The following is a 27,180-nucleotide window of genomic DNA, read 5'->3' as shown; positions in this document are numbered from 1 at the left end:
GAAGTAGACTTTGTTTTTCGCCTTTCTTTTGCCACATTGTTGGCACAAGCATAACAATTTTTTGGGTCATGTTCTCCAGGATTGTACCACATCATTGGTACACCAAATGGCATTTTTTTTTGTTTCTTATGCATCCAGTTAACTAACCCGACATAACAAGCTCTGCAAACTGTATTTGGCGCCCACGATTCATTAAGTATAACATCACAATTAAAGTAATGTCGAAATGCCGTAACAAAATTTTCACTAACTGATGCGTGCTTATCACTCGCCGGGGTAAAACGTCCGCAACAGTTGCAGAAGTTATTAATATTTGCTGGACACGTACACATTTTGCTTAAACTTGCGACTTTAAACTGCGGGCACATGTCTAAATTTGTTGTTGTAAATTAATCTGGATACTATTCTCACAAAAAAATAGTTATCCAATTAAAACTACTTCTAAAATCTTTTTGTTATTCTCACAAAAAAATAGTTATAAATTAAAAATATTTCCATAACTACTCTAAAAAAGGGCTTAATTGTATTTTTTTCTAGAACTGTAGCTGAAAAAGTTATTTTGGGTTATATAACATTTATAAAATTAATTTATTTAACCATTAACAATATTTCTACAATAAATAAGGATGTTTTAGGTCGAATGCATGAAGAAGAAATCGATATATAAGTCATATTTACCTCATATGATAAACTAAAAAATACCCCCAAAATAAAAAATTTCAACTCGCTATAAAAATGAAGTAAGTAAGTCGTCTCGCCGACTTAGGTATACCATACACCAGTAAAGCAAATATTTCAACTTTATTAAACAAATGCATTTTCACATGCTTTTTACAAGCATATCTTAGTATCTCGCTCACTCAATCATACGAGCACCCTAGCGCCCCCACCAGCCAACAGCCAACTCCGGCCTCATGGAAAAACGTTCATATGCATAACTCGACTGTTTTTTGTCCGATTTTGATCAAATTTGGTATTTTGCTAGATATTAGTATTAAATTAGTATTAGTATTAGTATTAATTTGATTGCATAAGGTAAAAAAAAAAGTTTTTCAAATTAGGGGGGCGGAAAAGGGCGTGGCAAAATTTTTATACATACAAAATGTGTGCATTTACTAAGCGAATATACATACCAAATATGGTGTCTCTAGCTGGAATACTTTTTGAGATAAACGCTTTTTTTAAATTGCGGGGGCGGAAAGGGGCGTGGCAAAAATTTGAAATAAACTTGATCACTCTACATACTACACGAGTCTACATACCAAATTTGGTGGCTCTAGCTCTTACAGTCTCCGAGATCTAGGTGTCCATACGGACAGACGGACAGACGGACGGACGGACGGACGGACAGACGGACATGGCTAGATCGACTCGGTTGTTGATCCTGATCAAGAATATATATACTTTGTGGGGTCGGAGATGCTTCCTTCTGCCTGTTACATACATTTTGGCGACTTTAATATACCATTTCACCCTATGGGTGTATGGTATAAAAATGCTTCGTCATTATTAGCGGATATGTATTAGCTTTAGAAGCAATTAAATTTTGTTGTTCAGTTGATTCTGTAACCCAGCATCTTGCTTACTGCAAACCCTTTTTTTCATAGAGTATGTGTTGATACGCTGCTGATATGTTGCAATGATACTTTAAATGTCAATTAACAACATGTATACAAAACAAATAATCGCAGATGATTCATATCTTCGCGAAAAATCTTTGAAAAAGTGTTTTTTTTTTGTTTGCTTTAAAACCTTACAACTCCCTTTTGCTGATTGGGAACGCATCAGCAGTCGTGAGGTGTCGTGTTAAGTCAGCAGTCGATGTTCAGCAGTCAAACGTGTCGGTGTTTAGCAGTCAGCAGTGGTGAGCAGCAGCATGAAGAGAAGCCGATAAATTAGCAGTACACAGAACCCGAGACTTAAGTTGCATATTGTAATCATTATTCGTCCGTCCACGATTTATAATACTATTAATAAACTATTAAATAATATCTAAGTAAAGTTAGTGTTACAACCCAAGAGAAAAGGCGTATTACATATATAAACATAAATTAAACTAAAGAAATAGAAAATATTAAAAGTAATAAGATATAAAAATAAATAAAAAATAGGATAGGTTGAAATGAAGTTGACTACAATTAATTACGAGCGAGGAAGTACAAGAGCGCAGTTTTTATAATCGGAAGCGATATTTCCGAACAGATAACGTCGCAAAGTCTGTTGTAGTCGCTTCATAGTATACGAAAAGGTTTAAACAGAGCTAAGTTCTTGCGGGTCCTTCTCGGAAGAGTCAATTTCACCATTCAAATTTTGGTGCTCTTTATGCCTTCTCTGTTTTGATGCTCTCAAATTTTAGTGTTGACGTCAAGATGCACACAAAAACAAAACCTGTCTGCCATCATTTGTTCTCATAGGAACGCCTATTGTATGGGAATAAAGTAGAATGAAAGTGTTTTACCTCTCTGTGAATTGCCAATCTCTTTTCACTCATCAATTTAACGAATGCACGTCACCGGCGATTTTTTTTTTTGAAGACAGTCCGTAAAAAAGCTTTGGTTCAATAAGGCAATTTTATATAAAATATTTTTATACCCTTGCAGAGGGGATTATAAAATTGGTCAGATGTTTGTAACGCACAGAAGGATAAGTTTCCGACCCCATAAAGTATATACATATATTCTTGATCAGCATGAGAAGCTGAGTCGATATAGCCATGTCCGTCTGTCCGTCCGTCCGTCCGTCTGTGCGTATGCGTTTTACTCAGCCGTCTTAATAAGCTATCGGGCTGAAATTTTTTTCGGGGTTTTTTAATACTCGGGAAAAATAAAGTATGAAAACCATCAGGATCGGACCACTATATCATATAGCTCTAGAAGAACTAGAAGAAACATTTTCATAAAAATCGGTGTATGCTATGAAATTTACATATGTGATAATATTGGATATAAAACCCCAGATCCCAAAATTTAAATGTGATCGGATAAATATAACACACACAGACGCAACGCTACATGAACTGTATGTGTATGCGTGCGTTGCTTTGCTTTGGGAATAAAGGAAGAAGAAGAACAAATTGTAAAATAGAGAGTAAAATTGTTTTGTTTGTATATTGATGAATTGAGTTGCAGAAAACAAATTTTGAACATGTAAAATTATTATTACCAAGGACTGCAAGGGTATATAAACTTCGGCATGGCCGATGTTAGCTTCTTTGATATTTTTTCTTTCATCTTAAAAATTCGAGTACTTTTCAAGACTCACAGGAGAACTCTGTTTCAAGGGTCCTTCGCTCTTGAGTTGTGCCAAATATACAAGCTGAGAAGCTGTGTCGATGTGGCCTTGTCCGTCTGTCCATTCGTCCGTCCGTCTGTGCAAATCAACTTCACGCCGCCATCTTAAGAGCAATAGGAATGAAACTTAATATTTAAGCTACTTATAACTCGGATCATACAGTTGTAAAAGAAAAATAGGTGAAGTAATTGGTAAATGAAATTTACTAATATGATAATTTTTGATATAAAACATCAGATCCCAATTTAAGTCAGATCGGATATAGAGGAAACAAGTTACAGTCAATATAAATCGTCATTAGTCGATGCATCAGATCACACGCATACAGACACAGACGCAACGGTACATGAACTGTATGATTAAGCGTGCCAATCGCAGCCTGCAAATAAAAGTAGACGGGGAAGCAGGAGAAAAAGAAATTGAAATTATGTTTGTAAGGTTTTGTCTGTGCATTGATGAATTAAGAAAAAGAGTTTGGAATATGTAAAAAAATTATGCCCACGGACTGTAAACTTCGGTACAGTCGAAGTTAGCTTCTATAATATTTTTTTATTTTTCGCTCTTTCGCATCATTTCGCATACAATAGAAGCTTAATCGAACTTTCCTTCACTTTGGTACTTGGTAATTGGTAATTGGTACTTTTTGAAATTGAACTTTAAATTCACTGTCCAACCAAGTTGAGTAATTAAGAAGAAAACGTGGTTTTGCTCGGCTAGATTTGCTTCAGCGATCGTTGAACTTTGATATGAGCAGTTTTCGTAATTCGCTTTTAAGTGAGTTCAAATTATATTGTGTAATGAGTAATTTTTTATAGCATCTAGTGTTGTGCCGTGATCAATGAAAAATACGCACAATTCTGCTCGAGTACCACAAATTCACTACATTTGTTAAGATTTGTCAAAAAAATTCGTTTGAATTTTGTAATTATTTCTGTTTTTCAAATATACGCAAAAATTTGTCACTGTTTTTGAGCTGGAATCGCTTGATCAAACGTGCGTGTTGTATATTCATATGTATGCACTACTTACTTACCAAAAATAAGTTTACGCATTCTAGCAGAAGCGCACAGTAAAATCTTTATTCCAAGAATTCGTTAACTTGGCACTCACCAAGCACTGCTTAAACAGAAATAAATAACAGTATCGAGGAAATAAACGCATTTTGTTAAAGAAAAACTAAAATTAAAAAGTCAAAGAAAAGTTTGCATGAATTTACCGAATCCATTATAGGAAAAGTGAAATATTTACCTTTACCAGTACAATAAAACATAACATCCAAACAAAGCACGAGGTCATGCTGCAAATCTACTTTTTATTTACATTTCTTGTTGTTATTATGAACTTTTTGTAGATAAATTGGTAGAACTTGAGCTTTTGAATATCGCGGGCACTTTTATCGTTTTGGCAACACTAATCATATTGGTAATCGAATAAAGACATATAACCTAAAAAAAAAAAAGAGGGCGTCTAACGGCTAGACACGATAGAAGTGAAACCTTCCAAAACAAACTGAGAGAGAATGAGACGAAAGCAGCATTAGGAGCGGGATAATTATAGGTTCATTATAATATTGCTATAAAGGTCATATTTTTTATTTTCTTCATTTTATTATTTTCTTCATTTTATTATTATTATTCATCCTCAATGTGTTCAATTTCAACAAATGATACGAGTGGCTTATGATAGCTAAAATATGATACAAATGCTTTGGTTTCGATGTTGTCAACATATCTTTGAAATACCGCGTCAATGGTTGTTTTTGATCGTGTTGTTGATTCAGTGCGATTGTTACACATTTACATTGTAAACGCCTCCTTCTGTGCGTTACGAACATCTGACCAATTTTACAATACCCTCTGCAAGGGTATAAAAAGTAAATAAAAATGTATCACAAAAAAATATATAAATATATAAAAAGCATTATGAATAAAAAGCATTATAAAAAAAACTTCGACCAAGCTGGGAGTCGAACCCCGGCCGCCCGATCGCCAAGCGAGCACACTAATAACAGAGCCACGTCGACACTTTTTAAATTGCCGTCGAGTTCTGTATTTAAGCACGCATCTCATTTTCGCATTGTCGTTATGTCTCTTTTAAGAGACACGCGAGCACACTAACTACACAACTCGACGACAATTTACAAAGTGTCGACGTGGCTCTGTTGTTAGTGTGCTCGCTTGGCGATCGGGCGGCCGGGGTTCGACTCCCAGCTTGGTCCGAAGTTTTTCATAATGCTTTTTATTTATAATGCTTTTTATATATTTGCATCTCATTCTCTCGCAGGCTAAATACTATAAGATCTATATGTGTCTCTGTTTAGTGTCGCTTTTTCGTTTCATCGAGTCTGAAATCACTCCCAACGATTCTAAAGAAGTTTTCACTTCAAAAAGAGTTTCAGTTTTACAGTGCAATTCAACAATTTAACGTGTTTCAATAGCGTTTCATAGATAGATAGAACAGATTTAATCTGGAAATCTTTTTTTAGTCCGAAAAAAAGTGGCCCAGTTATAAGTCACCTTGAGAAATTCACTGAAAATAAGAAAATATGAAAGGAATGTCACACGAATTGTTGTGATTTAATGTTTTATTTATTATGAAGGCCTTTAATGGCAAAAAATTTCCTTTCCTTGTTTTTAAACAACAACAAAAATGTTGGAATTTGACAATTTTACATGATCCTATTGCAAAAAAAAGGGGCATAACTGGGTACACCAGCTAAGTCATAACCGGGATTTTTCATAGTTTATAGTTTATATGCATATTTTTGATAGACAACACATAATCACATAAATCTATATAGAATCACAAAATACAATATTTTAAAGCATTACACTTACCTTTTCACAAAATTTTGGTACTTTGAAAAAATGAAAGTAACATTTTCGCACGATTTTTAACACGATGTTTGGTACGTACAGTGGTATATACAATGCGATTATTAACGTTGGTGTCTGTCCAAAAACTGCAGAACGTCTAACGAACATGATTTACAGGGCTCAAACTGTCATTCAATACCGCATTTCAAAAATATTTGAGTATGTCATAACTGGGACAGGGGCACTACTGGGCCCTTTCCCCTATAATTTTCATGTTTTATCATGAGATAGCTTTGATGCTGTCTACTGACCTGTTACAAGGCAGGAAAACGTAATTTTTAAGCATGAGTCTAATAATATGGAAAGGGACTGTATATTGACGTTTCTTGAAAGTTTTTAAGAGCTATGCAGATAAAAGCAGAGTTCTTATCTGCTTTGATTTCTAAGGGCTAGCGTATATAGGTTAACATTTTTGTAATTGATATTTATGCCCCGACACGTCGTCTAACTTAAACATTGAAATTTTGTAGGGATTCCAGAGCAAGAATTGGTTAATCGCGTCCTTGGGACTTGTTAGAGCAATCAGAACCATATAAGATCATACTCCGAATTCAATAGTTATAATTATAAAGAGAAATAAGCACATCACGAAAATATATTTTCGGCGCCTTAGATCAAAATGATAAATTAATATTTAATCCCCAACTTTTAAACCATCAAGAAATATTTAAGCACAAAAGAAACCTTGAAATATAAACATACCTATATACACCATCCAGATAAAAACAACAACACCTTGACAGAAAACACTCAGGAAACTTACTTAGTATATGCAAGATAATCAAATTTATTCAAAATCAACGGCATTATTACACAAATACCGCAAGAATGCAAATATGAAAAAATCTTTAAAACATAACGAATTAATTATATAGAACACAATATTATCGTAACAGTTTATCGACAGTTTTATTTGTTTGTGCAAAAATGTTGTTAAAGAATAAAAGAAATTTGAAAGTTTTCCACGAGTGTGAAAACTTAAATGATTTTGAAATGGAATTGCTGAAGGAGATGGACGTTTCATTTGAAAACGCTAGTACAGAGGTAAGACAGTAAGTACAGAGGTAAAAATCAAACGTACACACTCTAACTTAAGGCGAAAATGGATCACAAGCGGCAGAAATATGCCACGTTTCGTGAAAAAAAGGAGGTTTGGCTTGAGGAGTATACCGAATCCGTAGATTTGGAGGACGAAGATGTTCAACCATCAACTAGCCGAGGAAGGCCGCATAAAAATGTGGAAGATTGTTCAACCTTTACAAGAAAACGAAAGCTTCAGCGTGCTACTGAAAGCATTACAACGGACAAAATGAAGACCTTTTTAACATGCTAGCAGCCTCTTCGGACCCACTTATTGCATCACTGAGACGTGCGATCACGAAGGGATTTGAAAAATAGCAACTATAGTCCCGAAATGTTGAGTTTATTAGATATTGATGTATGTAAATATTGAAAATTATTCAATAATTATTCAATTATTCAAAAATTATTCAATCAGCCATCAATAGCAAATTTTCAAAATTAATCTAAAAAAAATTTCAAACAAATTTTTTTTGTTGTAATTATGTTAAAACATCTAATTAAAACATTAAAAAATGTTACATAGTCCTTTAAAACAATGAACAATTGTGATTGAAAAAAACCGGTTTTCGCTCCATTTTTAAAGGAAAAAAATGCTTGGAAATATTTTCTGACTTTGACCTTGAATATTACAGCACCACGAACACCCAGCACTCATGACAAACATTCATTTTAAAGTATTCTTTATCATATGCTTTTTAAATTTAAAATTAAAATTTAAAATCGCTTTATTGGTTTAGAAGCTATGATTTTTGCAATGTAAAATGCCAAGAGGCCCCACTGTGTGAAGGTATTGTGGATAGGACCTTGTACTTCCTTTTGGCCTTGCTTGCGTTTACACAATTTTTGTTTAGCAGTACGTTTGATGTTATGCATAGTTTTGTTGGTATAAGTTTTGCGGTGGCTTCGTACAATCTGTCTTTTATCGATGGAATTCCTGCCTCCGCTAGGATACATTTGATCGGCGATGTAGGAAATGCATTAATACTTCGACGGACAGCGCAGTGGTACGAAACTTGAACTTGTCTTAAGTTCGCGTCCGCACTTCATCCATAGATTGGAAGACCGTAATCCAACTTGGAGGGAATTATTGATCTGGTATTATTAAAACTAGCTTCTAAATTATTTCTTAAAGCTGTACATTGTTGCCTAAACTTAAATTTTCCATCAAATTATTCCTTAATTAGTATTCTTAATTTATCTACAGTTTCTATATTTATATTATTAAACGATAAGTTGTGAGCTGGGCAGTGATGTTTACGTGAAGTGAAGTACTTTGCATTTTTCTATTGACAGCAAGGCACCTGAAGAATTCCCCCAGTTCTTGATATCTTAGTAGGACTTTTAGAAATGTGTTTGTTACAGTGTTGCGTCTTTTAGATAGATTCGTGTAGATAATTGCATCGTCAGCACACATAGATACATGTAGATTTTTATGTTAAAGTACAATCGAGTATAGTTCATCAAAAGCTATTATGAACAGAATTACTGAAAGTGGGGAACCTTGTGGGATGCCGTTAAATAGCCGATGTGGTTTTGATAGAGTGTTGTTTACTCGCACTCGGAATGACCGGTGGGCCATAAAGGCCTTTACTACATTAAAGATCCTAGGTCCAACCCTCCAGAGCAGTAGTTGGTGTAGAATTGTGTATACCCCTACGCGATCAAATGCTTTTTCGAAATCAGTCGCTAGAATCGTGACGTGATTACAGTTAGCAATGTCTGTATTATATTTACGAATATGTGTGACTTTCTCGGTTTTAAATTGTGTAATTATGATAGTGGGTATCGGGACCATCATATTGTCATTCATCGAAGTCGGTCGTTTTTTTTTTGCGCTCTCGCTTAATTACTGTCTTTCGTTCTTTCGCGAAGTTAATTTATAATGTTCAATTTAAATTCCTTGCTTTACCAATTTTTAATAATTCGCTATACTCATCGCGAAGTTTGGGCTAAATTTACTAACATTTATATATATTAATATGAGAACTTTAACAAACGAATATAATTTTGTGGTTGCGCTGCTTAGTTTTTGATTTCGTTCTATTTTTTGCTCTCAACTTACAGTTCATAGTTTGTTTTTGTTTGTGTGGTGTTGGTGCTCTCTATTCTTTTGTTTTCTCTTTTGATCGCGCTCGTGGCCGTTAACTTCGCGCTGATGACAAGTTTTTGTGGTTGTGTGTTTTAATACAGAAAAAAAATAAAAATATTCTCTTTTTTTTTTCTCTTTCTAATTTGCATATTGCAGTTAGCTTTTGCCTTGGTTTGTATACACATATACATATACATTTTTTCCTTTTTATTTACATATTGATTTATAATATGTTTTTGATAAATCAATTATTTAATAATGTCTGTCTGTTGCAAATATAATTGCAATAATCCCAGCAAGACCAGTAAAGACTTTCTTTACTGTTGACTGTGTGACAATGTAATGTATTTTAAATGTGCTGGTTACACAGTCAAGGTGCAGGATAGTATTGCACAAGGTGGCGGCCTTAAATGGGGCTGTGATTCGTGTCGTGGCTTGGAGCTCGAGATGTGAAGTTTTATGAAACGGACTGGGGATACGTTTAAAACCCTGTCAGCTGGCGTTCATAAACTCCAAGAAGAGCTTTTGGCGATGGAGGTTCAATTCAGAAGTTCTAAACTTTTGATTGAATCTCCGACGCGAAAGAGTGGCCCTCTTTCAGGTTTCAGGGCGCGTCCCTCAGTCCGTCGGCACATCGATTCTACCAGTTCCGGCTTTCGACAATGACCCTATGTCACCAAATGTACAGCAGCTGATATCGTTTAGGAGTCCGGCTTTGGCAGGTGTGGAGTCTCTTCCCATTTCTCCTGGAGACAGTATCCCACCTACTAACACGATATCGGTTGTAGTTTCCGAACCGTCCGGGCAAACATCCGTTTCCAGGAATATTGCCAATAAAGTAGTTACAAGAGGAGCTAGTAAAGTGCTGGCTGCTTCAGCTGCTGCTGCGTCTGCTGTAGCCGCTACTGCTGTGCATAGTATTATGTACGCGGATGATGTCAAGCTTTACCTCAGTTTTAAAGACATATACAAATAAAACGGACAAACAATTAAAAATATGATTTCACAAGAGAAAGAGAGGCTTCTGATCTGATTACGGGATACAGAAGATTGTAATCAGAACATAGGACTCGAAAAGGTTCACGCAAAGAATAGTTAGAACTACAGTGTTTTAAGGATAGAGGAATAAAATTTCTTGTAGGTCTACGGGGTACAGATAGGTTTAACTGGTTCAATAGCTCAGGAGAGTCTATTTCACCTATTAAAAGTTTATGAATAAAGATAGCACCAAGCATTACTCTACGATTAATTAAAGAAGGAAGATTGATTAAGAGAAGCCTACTGGAGTATGATGGCAAATTGACATTGCGATCCGAATTTAGACCGCGAAGAGCAAAAAGCAGAAATTGCTTTTGAACAGATTCAATTTTACTTTAATTAATTAAAGTTAATTTCTGGCCTACTTCAATCGGATCTTAATGATCTTCAGAGTTGGTGTGAAACCAACATATTAAACCTTAACGGCTCTAAAAGTAAAGCTATGTCTTTTTATAGATGCACTCCATACCTAGCATTAATCCTTAATCCGTCCTATTTTAGAGTACGGATCTTGCTTATCGTCACCTCAATATGAGACGCACCAAAGTAAAATTGAATCTGCGTGAGACAGGCTAAGTCCTGGTGTCGTATGGGCCACTTGAACGTACTTCGCATTGTACGCGTCAACGTCCAGAAAATGGGAAGTGATCGCTTCCATGTAAGTAATTGTCGATTTTCCAGTGGCATCTGTGGACGATTGACGATGAGACTGTTGTAAGATCAACACAAGTAAAGGAGTTATGTGTTGAGAAGTGCGTAGCTGAGCCGTCGTTAAGCAGAACAAGGTCAGCTCTTTCGATGAGCTTTACGATCCTTTTTTTCTCGGGAATTGTTTGTCGAGGATCCCAATAGTGGATTACGTGAACTAAAGTCCCCGCATAGCAATATAGGAGTATTAAAATTGGATATTGGGAGAAGTAGGTCATTTACTGTAAAGTCTTGGTTTGGTGGTATATAGGTGTTAGTTATCGTAGTTTTTGTGTTTAAATTTGGTTGAAGTGCATCTCCTAAAACGTTAGATGCCAGTGGTAAATGTTTATGTGGAATGTGTCGTTTGATTAAGAAGCCAACTCGTTTGTTGTTTGTTTGTTCGTATATAGTGAAGATTTTTAAAATAGCCATTGTATGTCTTAGGAACTATAACATTGCTTTTATTGTATGGAATGTGAGACTCTTGAATACATATAATATCTGGGTCCGTGTCTTTGATAAATAAAATTAGTTGTTGATAATTATTTACATATCCATTCATATTCCATTGTAGTATTTTAAGGGTTATTAAAATAGGAAGGGGAAAAGAAGTTATATGTATGCGGAAAGAGAGACAAAAGGAAGAGACTTAACTAAGAGTCAAGATCTTCCATAGAGTCGTCTGATTCTCTGGTATTTGGTTCTATGGAAGTTGTAATTGTTGGAGAAGGCAAATTAAAAGCCGGAGATGTGATTATTGTATTGGTTTTAATTGTGGTCGGTTGTGTTTCTTTTTTGGTGTATTCGCTTTGGTTTTTGTGAACGTCAGTTCGTTGTTGGATTGTGTTGGAGGGGGAGTAATAGGTAGAGGGGGTATTAGGTAGCGTGGGTGTTTTAGTTTTTGGTTGCTCGTTGTTCTTTGCTATGATAAAAGTTTTTGTACTTTCATTCGTGGTTTGTGTTTTTGTTTCCTTCGTCGGGGGGTAGAATAGTGTTTCTTTGTTGTTTGTGAAGAACTCTAGCTTCGAGTATGCTGCATTTCCTTAATGTTCTTATTTTAGTATATCTTTCTGTTCTTGATATTTTTTGCATGTGGGTGAAGGTGCTGCGTGTTCCTCTTCGCAGTGTGCGCACTGTAATCGAGAGCAATCGCTTGCCGAATATGGGGGGAGGTTGCAGTTTACGCATTTAGCGTGGTTATTACAGTTTTTGGCAGTATGACCCCATAGCTGACAGGTTGTGCAGCGCATCGGATTTGGAATATATATGCGTACTTTTACTGTGTTCCAGGAAATTGCAAGTTAGTTAGGGAGTGTAAACAAGTCGAAGGTTATCAAGACCACGCCTGAGGGTTTTGGTGTTTTTTTTTTTTTTTTTTTTTATAAATAGGGGGCAAAGCATTGAAAGCCGAAGTGTGGGACTTGGTATCGACCTTGGTTAGTGGTCACCGCACCGCACTAAAACCTACCCTATGCTCCGTATCCCTCTCGCGGAACCAACGCTGAAGTACTACTTCACGAGGGGGAGATGGCACGTATGCCTCGTCTAGAGTTTACCTAGAACTGAAGTTTTGGTTACGCTGACGTTTAGCGCGACGCAAGGATTGCATGATGACTGCTGCCATGTGGCTAACAGCTAGCCAATTGTTTTGCGAGATATCCATAAAGTCGTTGACTATAAATGACCTCCCAATGCCTAGGCTTAGCTCTTCCCGTTCAGCAGAATATATAAGACAGACAAACAGGACGTGTTCTGCGTCTTCTATTCCCCGCACAGTGTGTGCAAAAGGGATCTGTCTCATGTTAAACACCTATGCAAGTAGGATTTAAAGCATCCATGTCCCGTCAGTAACTGTGTCAGATAGAAGTCAGTCTGGCCATGTTTGCGATTAAGCCATGGCCGAATGTCGGGGAGAAGGCGCCTTGTCCAGCTCCCATGGTTTGAGTCACGCCATCTGCGCTCAAAAAGTTTCCCAATCACATAAAGCATACACAGGGGTCTGTATGCTGATGGGTCATTTTATCACCTTTGGGAAGCAGGACCAACCTTTGTAGCTTCCACCTCGTAGGGAACTCCCGTTGCAGCATGAATGTGTTGAAAAGTTCCACAAACGTCGACGCGTGTTTGCAAACTAGCAGTTTGATTACAAGAGCCGGGACCCCGTCCGGGCCCGGGGCTTTATGTACGTTTATCCTCTTCCCGTTTGCGTATCATGGCTGCATCACATGCTCTGCGAAGAATGTCGCGCATGTGGTTGGCCTGGGTGTCCGCGTCCGTGCTGCTGCTCCTTGTCACTTGGGTCATCATGGTGAATAACGCTTCTTCGCTCAGCGTGCTTGGGGCCCAGCTGTAGAACGTCGTTGGTGTGTGTGCAGGTGGACAACTCTTGATAGAGCACACAATGGCGAAGTGGTCGCTGTGCGTGTAGATATCCGAAACTGCCCACTGCGCGCTGCGGGCTAGGCAAGGGCTAGCAAACGTGAGGTCGATCACGGAGCCTCTGCCAGCCTTATTGTAGGTGTGGGTGTTGCCTACGTTGAGCAGACTGAATTTGAGTGTGGCAAAAGCGTCCAGCAGGGCCCTGCCCCTTCTAGTAGTCCTTTGGCTACCCCATTCCGTTGCCCATGTATTGAAGTCGCCGGCTATGATGGTTGGCGTGTGCGTTCTGGCGTCCTCCACTAATTCATCCAGTATGCTGCAGAATTCGTCGATGTGTTTGCTCGGTGCTATGTAGCAGCTGTAGACATATACTCCATTGTACCTCGCCCTTACATATCCGTCCGCACTGTGCTGATTCTCCAGATGTGTCCTGCTGTTGCTCCAAATTGCCGCGCCATAACGGTGGTTTTGCGTCCAGCTGTGGTCCTGTATATGGGAAAATGGCTCGCACAAAATTGAGAAATCTACTTTCAGGTCCCGTACAGTTTGTTTTAAGAGGTCCTGTGCCGACCTGCAGTGGTTTAGATTAAGCTGTAGAAACTTAATCCTTCCTGTTACTGCCAGCCTCTACAAACAACGGGCAAGCTCTGCTGAGCGTGTTGTGCGCCGTATTGCTCCGCTTATGTCGTGTGCAAAGTATGCATGCTGCCTTCTGGTCACATTGCTTTGAAGCGTAATCCTTGCTACCGCAGTTGAAGCATAGCTTGGATGCGTCGTGCTTGCTTCTGCACCAAGCTGCTGTATGCCCAAAGTCCAGACACTTGTAGCACCGTCTCGGCTGAGTCTTCAGGCGTACTCGGCATATGCACATGCCTACTCGTATTTTGCCCGCCTGCAGCAGCTCGTTCGCCAGATTCGGGTTCACCATCATTGTTGCGGTCTGTGTACCACTGTACGCTTTCCGCATCTTTGGGTGACATTCTGCCGGCAAATCCTCGTCGATCAGTTCCAGGACGGCGAGCAGAAGATCTGCAGTGTGGAATTCTGAGAGATCCTTTATTTCGACCATGGCCTTATCGCTGATCGCCTTGACATCAGCAGTGTCTCCAAGTGCCTGTTTCACTGCCTGCTGCAGTTTGACAGTTGCTTCGTCCGCTGGCTTGGTCAACTGTAGGAGTAGTTCCCCGGCTGCTGTGCGTCGAACCGCACATACATTCTCCTTGAACTGCTGGATTCCGGCGTCTGTGTGTACTGATTTCAGTACCATCGCGTAATTGGCTGTGTCTTTACACTTTTTAATGGTTCTTGGCTTGCTTTTCACCTTGTGCCATTTCCCTCCAGCGATGTTCGTTGCGTGTGTTGGTTCAGCTACTACTGGTCCTGGTGATACTGCTGTTGCTGCGGGGCTTCGGGTCCTTGGCCTTTTTATTAACCGAGCCATCTATGATCTCGTCTAAGATTTTGCCCAGACCAGCCTGCGGCGGTCCTTTTAATTTCTTCGGTGAGGTTCCACTTTCGGTGTTGCAAGGGCTTGCTTCCCTTGCCCGTTTGGGTGTCTCTTCTTCGCATCCAGCTGAGACGAGTATTCCTCGAATGGCTGGCGGGGCCGAGTGAAGAGCCTGCGGCGGTATCCTGGCGATCTTGCTTCCTTTGGCGAAAGGATTGGCTCCGTTTGTGCATAGTCCGTGCTTGTTGCTGCTGCTGCTTGTAACTATGTCCGCTGCATCGGCCAAGTTTGCCACCGGTGCAGTAGTGGTGGTGATGACGGTTGTTGGGGAATCCAGAATCCGTGCCCCTGCCATGGCTTGTACCATGGGTGGATTTCCACAACTGTGGCTGTCACCTGGAGTAGTCGACGTTTTTCCAACCATTTTTCCATGCATTTTTTGCATTTTATACCTGCTGCCAGGTTTTATACGCTGCGGTCGCTTGCACAAGCGCAGACCACAGTCTTCTTCGTGTCTCAGAGGCCCTGTGGGTTTGTTGGTCCTCTTCTTGTAACCTGAAAAGATTGCTAGTCGGTAACTTAAGACTTACTCAGTCTATAGGGGATTTTTTAAAAATCGCGCCTAAGCGAGCGCCCAAAAGCACGCAGCACTTTGGAGGCTAATGTTGTGAGCTTATGTTAAGCCGTCAGCTGGTTTATCGGCTCTGTTATCGATCGACGGTTCACAACACTAGTTACCAGCTGATTAATTGCAATCGGCAAAGTAAAAAGCGCTAAGAAGTCAAACGATAAGGAAAGAAAGCGCGGGATATGGTTAACACACCCGCCGCCCCTCTCGGCGTGGCCTCCAAGCTAGGACAGATGGGAAATAAATAATTTCTCTAACACAACAGATGCAGCCAGCTGGGCAGCCGATTGCAGTCCAGGTGAGTGGCCAGTCTCTTGGCGACCCTTCATAAATGGTACCTTTAATGCTGTTTATTGATTCGTGCAGTTTCCAGGTAATTTTGCATATACCGGGAAGTTCGTTTGCTTTCGAGAACTTTTCGGCCACCTCTTTGTTTTTGACAAGTATGAGAAGGTTTCCGTCGGGTAAGATAGATATGGAGACAATGTCTTTGCGGATTAGTTGAATTGCTCTATGTACTGCAAAGCATGAGTATTCTGATATGTATTTAGGGTTTTGTGTTGTGACTTCTGTCAGATCTGGTACCTCGATTGGAGTTTTTTGAAATTGTCTTTTCTTTTTAGTTTTTGGGCTATCACTTAGTAAGGAAAACATGTTTTCCCTACCTATGGGTGGCCCTGGGGCCATGGTTTTCCTGTTTTTTTCTTTTCTTCGCAAATGAAAAAGATTCAGATCACTACTTGTTGGTCAAATAGAAACAGAAGAAGAAAGAAAGTGGGAGGTAAACGAGTGATAGCTTGATCGCGACGAGCTTATCACCGATGACGTCTGTTCTCGCGGAGTTTTAGACGCTGACTGTGACCAAAATTAATATACCCTTTTTGCAAGGGTATAGAAAAATAAAAAAAAATTAATGAAATTGTCTCTAAAATGTTCAATCTTCAACATGGTACACCGGATTTTTATGGAAACACAACGTGGTTTTCTAAAAATAGAACAACGCGTGTTAATTTTCTGAGTAAAGCCAAGCAAATGCACAAACTTTAAATGCAAAAATCAATTCGCATGTTCTTGGTGTGCCAAAAATTTATTAATGGTTTTTGGATTTAAAGATGTTTTTTTATTTTCATAAACAATATAAAACTAAGTTGTGTATTAGTTTTTTTAAAACTAATGTTTTATGTAACCTTTGCTTTTGTTCCTTTTTATACCATACAAAAATTTTTGCCACACCCCCTTGCGCCCCCGCAAATAAAATAAAACTGATTTTTTCAAAGACTATACTAGCTATACCAACCTAATTTCAAATGGGTACTGGCTTAGTACACGCAAAGATTTAGCTTTTTTCAAAATTTTGCCACGTCCCCGAAAATTAAACAAAACTGATTTCATGAAAACCAACAAAGTTAAAGTCACCAAATAAGGTATGTAGACTCGCTTAGTATGCGCGCAGATTATTAACATTAAATATTTTTGCCACGCCTACTTTCGCCTCCAGAATCTAGAAAAAAACAGTTGCTTCCGGCAGTATTTTGACTATCTAAGCCAAATTCAGCACACAATGAGCCCTGTTAATATCTACTAACATTTAATAATAGAAACATGGAAATTATTCGTATAAACGTGTTTTACTTGGTGGTCTTTAAGGATGGATTTGGCCATAGGCTAGAGTGCTCGTGTGTTTTTGTGAAGGTGAGCGAGTTAGCATATGCTATGAGGCGAATTAAATAGACATACATTTGGTGTTCGAAATTAAAATATTTTTTCACCTGGGCCATGGTATACCGATGTCGGCGAACCGACTTACTTTATTTGTGCATGATTTTTACGTTTACTTAAAGTTTCAGTTGTGTTTCCCTACGATTCCCTTATTGATTTTATAATCATTTTAAACAATTATAGTCAACGACGGAAACTTGCAGATGTTTGTGAAATGTTGGATAATTTAACGGATTTTCTTTTTTTCAAGGTCAAACTTGCCCGGGTCAGCTCCTGTATTTATACCTTGTATCCGTTTTTGACCTTGTGGTGTACAATTTGTACAAAAAAGCTCTTTATATTTATTAATTTTTTGTTTTTAGCTTTTAATTTGATAGACAATGTATGTAAGTGTGTGTTCGCATGACTACAGCTGTGTTCACAAAAATAACAGTGACTTTAAAGTTGTTAAATCATATTAAAAAGACCATAAATGCACTACTATTTTCGAAATTCATTGTCTATATTTAAATATAATAAAATTACTACCATTTTGGAGCAAAATAGTAAAAATATGACATTTTCTGTAGCTTAAGGCCTAGTAGCTATAGCTAGTCAGAAGATTGGCTTTAATTTACAATCACTGCCCAATCACAGTATAAATAAATAAATAAATAAATGACATTTTCTGTAGTTCAATAAAATAGCAGTGACTAAATATAAAAATCTGTCGATTCCAAATTATTTGAAACTCCAAATTCATGTCACATTTGGTTCTTAGGACTTAATACTTTGTTGTGAACCCCTTATTGGCAACAAATGCCTTGCACCTGCGCGGCTCTGGCCCTTTTCGAGCTTCTTCCTGTTTTGGGTCGGTGTCCTGGTAATATGTCCATTTTATGGGCATAAATATGCATATGCCATGATATAGAAGAGCATTACCTTTTTTATGTTGTTCATGTAGCGATTTCGGTCTATACTTCTATCAATCTTATAAATTGGGTCAAGCACAATGTATGAGAAACAATCCCAAATCATTCCCCATTTCTTAACAGTTTTTTGCGTTTGGTTTGGTCGGAATTCTGTATATTCTGGGCGACAAACAGTGGGGCTTTTGACATTTTACATTGCAAAAATCATAGCTTCTACACCGATAGAACGATTTTAAAAATTTAAAAAGCTTTAAAATGAATGTGGTGACCGATAAATATCATTAGGCGAGACAGAGCCACAATTGAAAATCGGATGAAACTAATGGAACAACAAATGAACGACATAACCAAGGTTGAGGACAATGCGGTAAAGGCATTGCAATGGTATATCACGCTAACTACTCAGATGACAGTTATCGCAGGGAATTTGCAACGAATTCAAACCGAAATAGCAAAACAAGCCTGTTACTACTATCACCAGGCCAGCTTCGGAAACATATGAACGTCCGTGCTGCTGCTCCTTGTCACTTGGGTCATCATGGTGAATAACGCTTCTTCGCTCAGCGTGCTTGGGGCCCAGCTGTAGAACGTCGTTGGTGTGTGTGCAGGTGGACAACTCTTGATAGAGCACACAATGGCGAAGTGGTCGCTGTGCGTGTAGATATCCGAAACTCGCCCTTACATATCCGTCCGCGCTGTGCTGATTCTCCAGATGTGTCCTGCTGTTGCTCCAAATTGCCGCGCCATAACGGTGGTTTTGCGTCCAGCTGTGGTCCTGTATATGGGAAAATGGCTCGCACAAAATTGAGAAATCTACTTTCAGGTCCCGTACAGTTTGTTTTAAGAGGTCCTGTGCCGACCTGCAGTGGTTTAGATTAAGCTGTAGAAACTTAATCCTTCCTGTTACTGCCAGCCTCTACAAACAACGGGCAAGCTCTGCTGAGCGTGTTGTGCGCCGTATTGCTCCGCTTATGTCGTGTGCAAAGTATGCATGCTGCCTTCTGGTCACATTGCTTTGAAGCGTAATCCTTGCTACCGCAGTTGAAGCATAGCTTGGATGCGTCGTGCTTGCTTCTGCACCGAGCTGCTGTATGCCCAAAGTCCAGACACTTGTAGCACCGCCTCGGCTCAGTGTTCAGGCGTACTCGGCATATGCACATGCCTACTCGTATTTTGCCCGCCTGCAGCAGCTTGTTCGCCAGATTCGGGTTCACCATCATTGTTGCGGTCTGTGTACCACTGTACGCTTTGGGTGACATTCTGCCGGCAAATCCTCGTCGATCAGTTCCAGGACGGCGAGCAGAAGATCGTCTGCAGTGTGGAATTCTGAGAGATCCTTTATTTCGACCATGGCCTTATCGCTGATCGCCTTGACATCAGCAGTGTCTCCAAGTGCCTGTTACACTGCCTGCTGCAGTTTGACAGTTGCTTCGTCCGCTGGCTTGGTCAACTGTAGGAGTAGTTCCCCGGCTGCTGTGCGTCGAACCGCACATACATTCTCCTTGAACTGCTGGATTCCGGCGCCTGTGTGTACTGATTTCAGTACCATCGCGTAATTGGCTGTGTCTTTACACTTTTTAATGGTTCTTGGCTTGCTTTTCACCTTGTGCCATTTCCCTCCAGCGATGTTCGTTGCGTGTGTTGGTTCAGCTACTACTGGTCCTGGTGATACTGCTGTTGCTGCGGGGCTTCGGGTCCTTGGCCTTTTTATTAACCGAGCCATCTATGATCTCGTCTAAGATTTTGCCCAGACCAGCCTGCGGCGGTCCTTTTAATTTCTTCGGTGAGGTTCCACTTTCGGTGTTGCAAGGGCTTGCTTCCCTTGCCCGTTTGGGTGTCTCTTCTTCGCATCCAGCTGAGACGAGTATTCCTCGAATGGCTGGCGGGGCCGAGTGAAGAGCCTGCGGCGGTATCCTGGCGATCTTGCTTCCTTTGGCGAAAGGATTGGCTCCGTTTGTGCATAGTCCGTGCTTGTTGCTGCTGCTGCTTGTAACTATGTCCGCTGCATCGGCCAAGTTTGCCACCGGTGCAGTAGTGGTGGTGATGACGGTTGTTGGGGAATCCAGAATCCGTGCCCCTGCCATGGCTTGTACCATGGGTGGATTTCCACAACTGTGGCTGTCACCTGGAGTAGTCGACGTTTTTCCAACCATTTTTTCATGCATTTTTTGCATTTTATACCTGCTGCCAGGTTTTATACGCTGCGGTCGCTTGCACAAGCGCATACCACAGTCTTCTTCGTGTCTCAGAGGCCCTGTGGGTTTGTTGGTCCTCTTCTTGTAACCTGAAAAGATTGCTAGTCGGTAACTTAAGACTTACTCAGTCTATAGGGGATTTTTTAAAAATCGCGCCTAAGCGAGCGCCCAAAAGCACGCAGCACTTTGGAGGCTAATGTTGTGAGCTTATGTTAAGCCGTCAGCTGGTTTATCGGCTCTGTTATCGATCGACGGTTCACAACACTAGTTACCAGCTGATTAATTGCAATCGGCAAAGTAAAAAGCGCTAAGAAGTCAAACGATAAGGAAAGAAAGCGCGGGATATGGTTAACACCCCCGCCGCCCCTCTCGGCGTGGCCTCCAAGCTAGGACAGATGGGAAATAAATAATTTCTCTAACACAACAGATGCAGCCAGCTGGGCAGCCGATTGCAGTCCAGGTGAGTGGCCAGTCTCTTGGCGACCCTTCATAAATGGTACCTTTAATGCTGTTTATTGATTCGTGCAGTTTCCAGGTAATTTTGCATATACCGGGAAGTTCGTTTGCTTTCGAGAACTTTTCGGCCACCTCTTTGTTTTTGACAAGTATGAGAAGGTTTCCGTCGGGTAAGATAGATATGGAGACAATGACTTTGCGGATTAGTTGAATTGCTCTATGTACTGCAAAGCATGAGTATTCTGATATGTATTTAGGGTTTTGTGTTGTGACTTCTGTCAGATCTGGTACCTCGATTGGAGTTTTTTGAAATTGTCTTTTCTTTTTAGTTTTTGGGCTATCACTTAGTAAGGAAAACATGTTTTCCCTACCTATGGGTGGACCTGGGGCCATGGTTTTCCTGTTTTTTTCTTTTCTTCGCAAATGAAAAAGATTCAGATCACTACTTGTTGGTCAAATAGAAACAGAAGAAAAAAGAAAGTGGGAGGTAAACGAGTGATAGCTTGATCGCGACGAGCTTATCACCGATGACGTCTGTTCTCGCGGAGTTTTAGACGCTGACTGTGACCAAAATTAATATACCCTTTTTGCAAGGGTATAGAAAAATAAAAAAAAATTAATGAAATTGTCTCTAAAATGTTCAATCTTCAACATGGTACACCGGATTTTTATGGAAACACAACGTGGTTTTCTAAAAATAGAACAACGCGTGTTAATTTTCTGAGTAAAGCCAAGCAAATGCACAAACTTTAAATGCAAAAATCAATTCGCATGTTCTTGGTGTGCCAAAAATTTATTAATGGTTTTTGGATTTAAAGATGTTTTTTTATTTTCATAAACAATATAAAACTAAGTTGTGTATTAGTTTTTTTAAAACTAATGTTTTATGTAACCTTTGCTTTTGTTCCTTTTTATACCATACAAAAATTTTTGCCACACCCCCTTGCGCCCCCGCAAATAAAATAAAACTGATTTTTTCAAAGACTATACTAGCTATACCAACCTAATTTCAAATGGGTACTGGCTTAGTACACGCAAAGATTTAGCTTTTTTCAAAATTTTGCCACGTCCCCGAAAATTAAACAAAACTGATTTCATGAAAACCAACAAAGTTAAAGTCACCAAATAAGGTATGTAGACTCGCTTAGTATGCGCGCAGATTATTAACATTAAATATTTTTGCCACGCCTACTTTCGCCTCCAGAATCTAGAAAAAAACGGTTGCTTCCGGCAGTATTTTGACTATCTAAGCCAAATTCAGCACACAATGAGCCCTGTTAATATCTACCAACATTTAATAATAGAAACATGGAAATTATTCGTATAAACGTGTTTTACTTGGTGGTCTTTAAGGATGGATTTGGCCATAGGCTAGAGTGCTCGTGTGTTTTTGTGAAGGTGAGCGAGTTAGCATATGCTATGAGGCGAATTAAATAGACATACATTTGGTGTTCGAAATTAAAATATTTTTTCACCTGGGCCATGGTATACCGATGTCGGCGAACCGACTTACTTTATTTGTGCATGATTTTTACGTTTACCTAAAGTTTCAGTTGTGTTTGCCTACGATTCCCTAATTGATTTTATAATCATTGTGTTAATCAAAGTCTTTAAACAATTATAGTCAACGACGGAAACTTGCAGATGTTTGTGAAATGTTGAATAATTTAACGGATTTTCTTTTTTTCAAGGTCAAACTTGCCCGGGTCAGCTCCTGTATTTATACCTTGTATCCGTTTTTGACCTTGTGGTGTACAATTTGTACAAAAAAGCTCTTTATATTTATTAATTTTTTGTTTTTAGCTTTTAATTTGATAGGCAATGTATGTAAGTGTGTGTTCGCATGACTACAGCTGTGTTCACAAAAATAACAGTGACTTTAAAGTTGTTAAATCATATTAAAAAGACCATAAATGCACTACTATTTTCGAAATTCATTGTCTATATTTAAATATAATAAAATTACTACCATTTTGGAGCAAAATAGTAAAAATATGACATTTTCTGTAGCTTAAGGCCTAGTAGCTATAGCTAGTAAGAAGATTGGCTTTAATTTACAATCACTGCCCAATCACAGTATAAATAAATAAATAAATAAATGACATTTTCTGTAGTTCAATAAAATAGCAGTGACTAAATATAAAAATCTGTCGATTCCAAATTATTTGAAACTCCAAATTCAGGTCACATTTGGTTCTTAGGACTTAATACTTTGTTGTGAACCCCTTATTGGCAACAAATGCCTTGCACCTGCGCGGCTCTGGCCCTTTTCGAGCTTCTTCCTGTTTTGGGTCGGTGGTAATATGTCCATTTTATGGGCATAAATATGCATATGCCATGATATAGAAGAGCATTACCTTTTTTATGTTGTTCATGTAGCGATTTCGCTCTATACTTCTATCAATCTTATAAATTGGGTCAAGCACAATGTATGAGAAACAATCCCAAATCATTCCCCATTTCTTAACAGTTTTTTGCGTTTGGTTTGGTCGGAATTCTGTATATTCTGGGCGACGAACAGTGGGGCTTTTGACATTTTACATTGCAAAAATCATAGCTTCTACACCGATAGAACGATTTTAAAAATTTAAAAAGCTTTAAAATGAATGTGGTGACCGATAAATATCATTAGGCGAGACAGAGCCACAATTGAAAATCGGATGAAAGGACAATGCGGTAAAGGCATTGCAATGGTATATCACGCTAACTACTCAGATGACAGTTATCGCAGGGAATTTGCAACGAATTCAAACCGAAATAGCAAAACAAGCCTGTTACTACTATCACCAGGCCAGCTTCGGAAACATATGAACGTCCGTGCTGCTGCTCCTTGTCACTTGAACGTCGTTGGTGTGTGTGCAGGTGGACAACTCTTGATAGAGCACACAATGGCGAAGTGGTCGCTGTGCGTGTAGATATCCGAAACTGCCCACTGCGCGCTGCGGGCTAGGCAAGGGCTAGCAAACGTGAGGTCGATCACGGAGCCTCTGCCAGCCTTATTGTATGTGTGGGTGTTGCCTACGTTGAGCAGACTGAATTTGAGTGTGGCAAAAGCGTCCAGCAGGGCCCTGCCCCTTCTAGTAGTCCTTTGGCTACCCCATTCCGTTGCCCATGTATTGAAGTTGCCGGCTATGATGGTTGGCGTGTGCGTTCTGGCGTCCTCCACTAATCCATCCAGTATGCTGCAGAATTCGTCGATGTGTTTGCTCGGTGCTATGTAGCAGCTGTAGACATATACTCCATTGTACCTCGCCCTTACATATCCGTCCGCGCTGTGCTGATTCTCCAGATGTGTCCTGCTGTTGCTCCAAATTGCCGCGCCATAACGGTGGTTTTGCGTCCAGCTGTGGTCCTGTATATGGGAAAATGGCTCGCACAAAATTGAGAAATCTACTTTCAGGTCCCGTACAGTTTGTTTTAAGAGGTCCTGTGCCGACCTGCAGTGGTTTAGATTAAGCTGTAGAAACTTAATCCTTCCTGTTACTGCCAGCCTCTACAAACAACGGGCAAGCTCTGCTGAGCGTGTTGTGCGCCGTATTGCTCCGCTTATGTCGTGTGCAAAGTATGCATGCTGCCTTCTGGTCACATTGCTTTGAAGCGTAATCCTTGCTACCGCAGTTGAAGCATAGCTTGGATGCGTCGTGCTTGCTTCTGCACCGAGCTGCTGTATGCCCAAAGTCCAGACACTTGTAGCACCGCCTCGGCTCAGTGTTCAGGCGTACTCGGCATATGGCTTGTTCGCCAGATTCGGGTTCACCATCATTGTTGCGGTCTGTGTACCACTGTACGCTTTCCGCATCTTTGGGTGACATTCTGCCGGCAAATCCTCGTCGATCAGTTCCAGGACGGCGAGCAGAAGATCGTCTGCAGTGTGGAATTCTGAGAGATCCTTTATTTCGACCATGGCCTTATCGCTGATCGCCTTGACATCAGCAGTGTCTCCAAGTGCCTGTTTCACTGCCTGCTGCAGTTTGACAGTTGCTTCGTCCGCTGGCTTGGTCAACTGTAGGAGTAGTTCCCCGGCTGCTGTGCGTCGAACCGCACATACATTCTCCTTGAACTGCTGGATTCCGGCGTCTGTGTGTACTGATTTCAGTACCATCGCGTAATTTGCTGTGTCTTTATACTTTTTAATGGTTCTTGGCTTGCTTTTCACCTTGTGCCATTTCCCTCCAGCGATGTTCGTTGCGTGTGTTGGTTCAGCTACTACTGGTCCTGGTGATACTGCTGTTGCTGCGGGGCTTCGGGTCCTTGGCCTTTTTATTAACCGAGCCATCTATGATCTCGTCTAAGATTTTGCCCAGACCAGCCTGCGGCGGTCCTTTGAATTTCTTCGGTGAGGTTCCACTTTCGGTGTTGCAAGGGCTTGCTTCCCTTGCCCGTTTGGGTGTCTCTTCTTCGCATCCAGCTGAGACGAGTATTCCTCGAATGGCTGGCGGGGCCGAGTGAAGAGCCTGCGGCGGTATCCTGGCGATCTTGCTTCCTTTGGCGAAAGTATTGGCTCCGTTTGTGCATAGTCCGTGCTTGTTGCTGCTGCTGCTTGTAACTATGTCCGCTGCATCGGCCAAGTTTGCCACCGGTGCAGTAGTGGTGGTGATGACGGTTGTTGGGGAATCCAGAATCCGTGCCCCTGCCATGGCTTGTACCATGGGTGGATTTCCACAACTGTGGCTGTCACCTGGAGTAGTCGACGTTTTTCCAACCATTTTTCCATGCATTTTTTGCATTTTATACCTGCTGCCAGGTTTTATACGCTGCGGTCGCTTGCACAAGCGCAGACCACAGTCTTCTTCGTGTCTCAGAGGCCCTGTGGGTTTGTTGGTCCTCTTCTTGTAACCTGAAAAGATTGCTAGTCGGTAACTTAAGACTTACTCAGTCTATAGGGGATTTTTTAAAAATCGCGCCTAAGCGAGCGCCCAAAAGCACGCAGCACTTTGGAGGCTAATGTTGTGAGCTTATGTTAAGCGATAGAACGATTTTAAAAATTTAAAAAGCTTTAAAATGAATGTGGTGACCGATAAATATCATTAGGCGAGACAGAGCCACAATTGAAAATCGGATGAAAGGACAATGCGGTAAAGGCATTGCAATGGTATATCACGCTAACTACTCAGATGACAGTTATCGCAGGGAATTTGCAACGAATTCAAACCGAAATAGCAAAACAAGCCTGTTACTACTATCACCAGGCCAGCTTCGGAAACAAATGAACGTCCGTGCTGCTGCTCCTTGTCACTTGAGTCATCATGGTGAATAACGCTTCTTCGCTCAGCGTGCTTGGGGCCCAGCTGTAGAACGTCGTTGGTGTGTGTGCAGGTGGACAACTCTTGATAGAGCACACAATGGCGAAGTGGTCGCTGTGCGTGTAGATATCCGAAACTGCCCACTGCGCGCTGCGGGCTAGGCAAGGGCTAGCAAACGTGAGGTCGATCACGGAGCCTCTGCCAGCCTTATTGTAGGTGTGGGTGTTGCCTACGTTGAGCAGACTGAATTTGAGTGTGGCAAAAGCGTCCAGCAGGGCCCTGCCCCTTCTAGTAGTCCTTTGGCTTCCCCATTCCGTTGCCTATGTATTGAAGTTGCCGGCTATGATGGTTGGCGTGTGCGTTCTGGCGTCCTCCACTAATCCATCCAGTATGCTGCAGAATTCGTCGATGTGTTTGCTCGGTGCTATGTAGCAGCTGTAGACATATACTCCATTGTACCTCGCCCTTACATATCCGTCCGCGCTGTGCTGATTCTCCAGATGTGTCCTGCTGTTGCTCCAAATTGCCGCGCCATAACGGTGGTTTTGCGTCCAGCTGTGGTCCTGTATATGGGAAAATGGCTCGCACAAAATTGAGAAATCTACTTTCAGGTCCCGTACAGTTTGTTTTAAGAGGTCCTGTGCCGACCTGCAGTGGTTTAGATTAAGCTGTAGAAACTTAATCCTTCCTGTTACTGCCAGCCTCTACAAACAACGGGCAAGCTCTGCTGAGCGTGTTGTGCGCCGTATTGCTCCGCGTATGTCGTGTGCAAAGTATGCATGCTGCCTTCTGGTCACATTGCTTTGAAGCGTAATCCTTGCTACCGCAGTTGAAGCATAGCTTGGATGCGTCGTGCTTGCTTCTGCACCGAGCTGCTGTATGCCCAAAGTCCAGACACTTGTAGCACCGCCTCGGCTCAGTGTTCAGGCGTACTCGGCATATGCACATGCCTACTCGTATTTTGCCCGCCTGCAGCAGCTTGTTCGCCAGATTCGGGTTCACCATCATTGTTGCGGTCTGTGTACCACTGTACGCTTTGGGTGACATTCTGCCGGCAAATCCTCGTCGATCAGTTCCAGGACGGCGAGCAGAAGATCGTCTGCAGTGTGGAATTCTGAGAGATCCTTTATTTCGA

The 27,180-nt window shown here is 40.6% G+C and overlaps 1 protein-coding gene across 2 annotated transcripts in view; it reads left to right on the top strand.

Moving 5' to 3' along the window:
* The window catches only part of LOC111519568 (S-adenosylmethionine decarboxylase proenzyme), a 296,107-nt gene that overhangs the window by 247,274 nt on the left and 21,653 nt on the right, over positions 1-27,180 (top strand). Inside the window, exon 6 of one of the 2 annotated variants that reach the window (XM_047012946.1) lies at positions 17,491-17,661. The exons of the other annotated variant lie outside the window; for it this stretch is intronic. Within the exon in view, the coding sequence (XP_046868902.1) occupies positions 17,491-17,646 (156 nt within the window). The 3' untranslated portion in view covers positions 17,647-17,661. Of the gene's footprint in view, positions 1-17,490; positions 17,662-27,180 lie in introns of those variants that run through there. 2 annotated transcript variants of the gene reach the window in all.

The sequence above is a fragment of the Drosophila willistoni genome, unplaced genomic scaffold (genome assembly GCF_018902025.1).
Source record: "Drosophila willistoni isolate 14030-0811.24 unplaced genomic scaffold, UCI_dwil_1.1 Seg485, whole genome shotgun sequence".
NCBI classification, from domain to species: Eukaryota; Metazoa; Arthropoda; class Insecta; order Diptera; family Drosophilidae; genus Drosophila; species Drosophila willistoni.
This window is presented reverse-complemented; position numbering and strand designations above follow the sequence as displayed.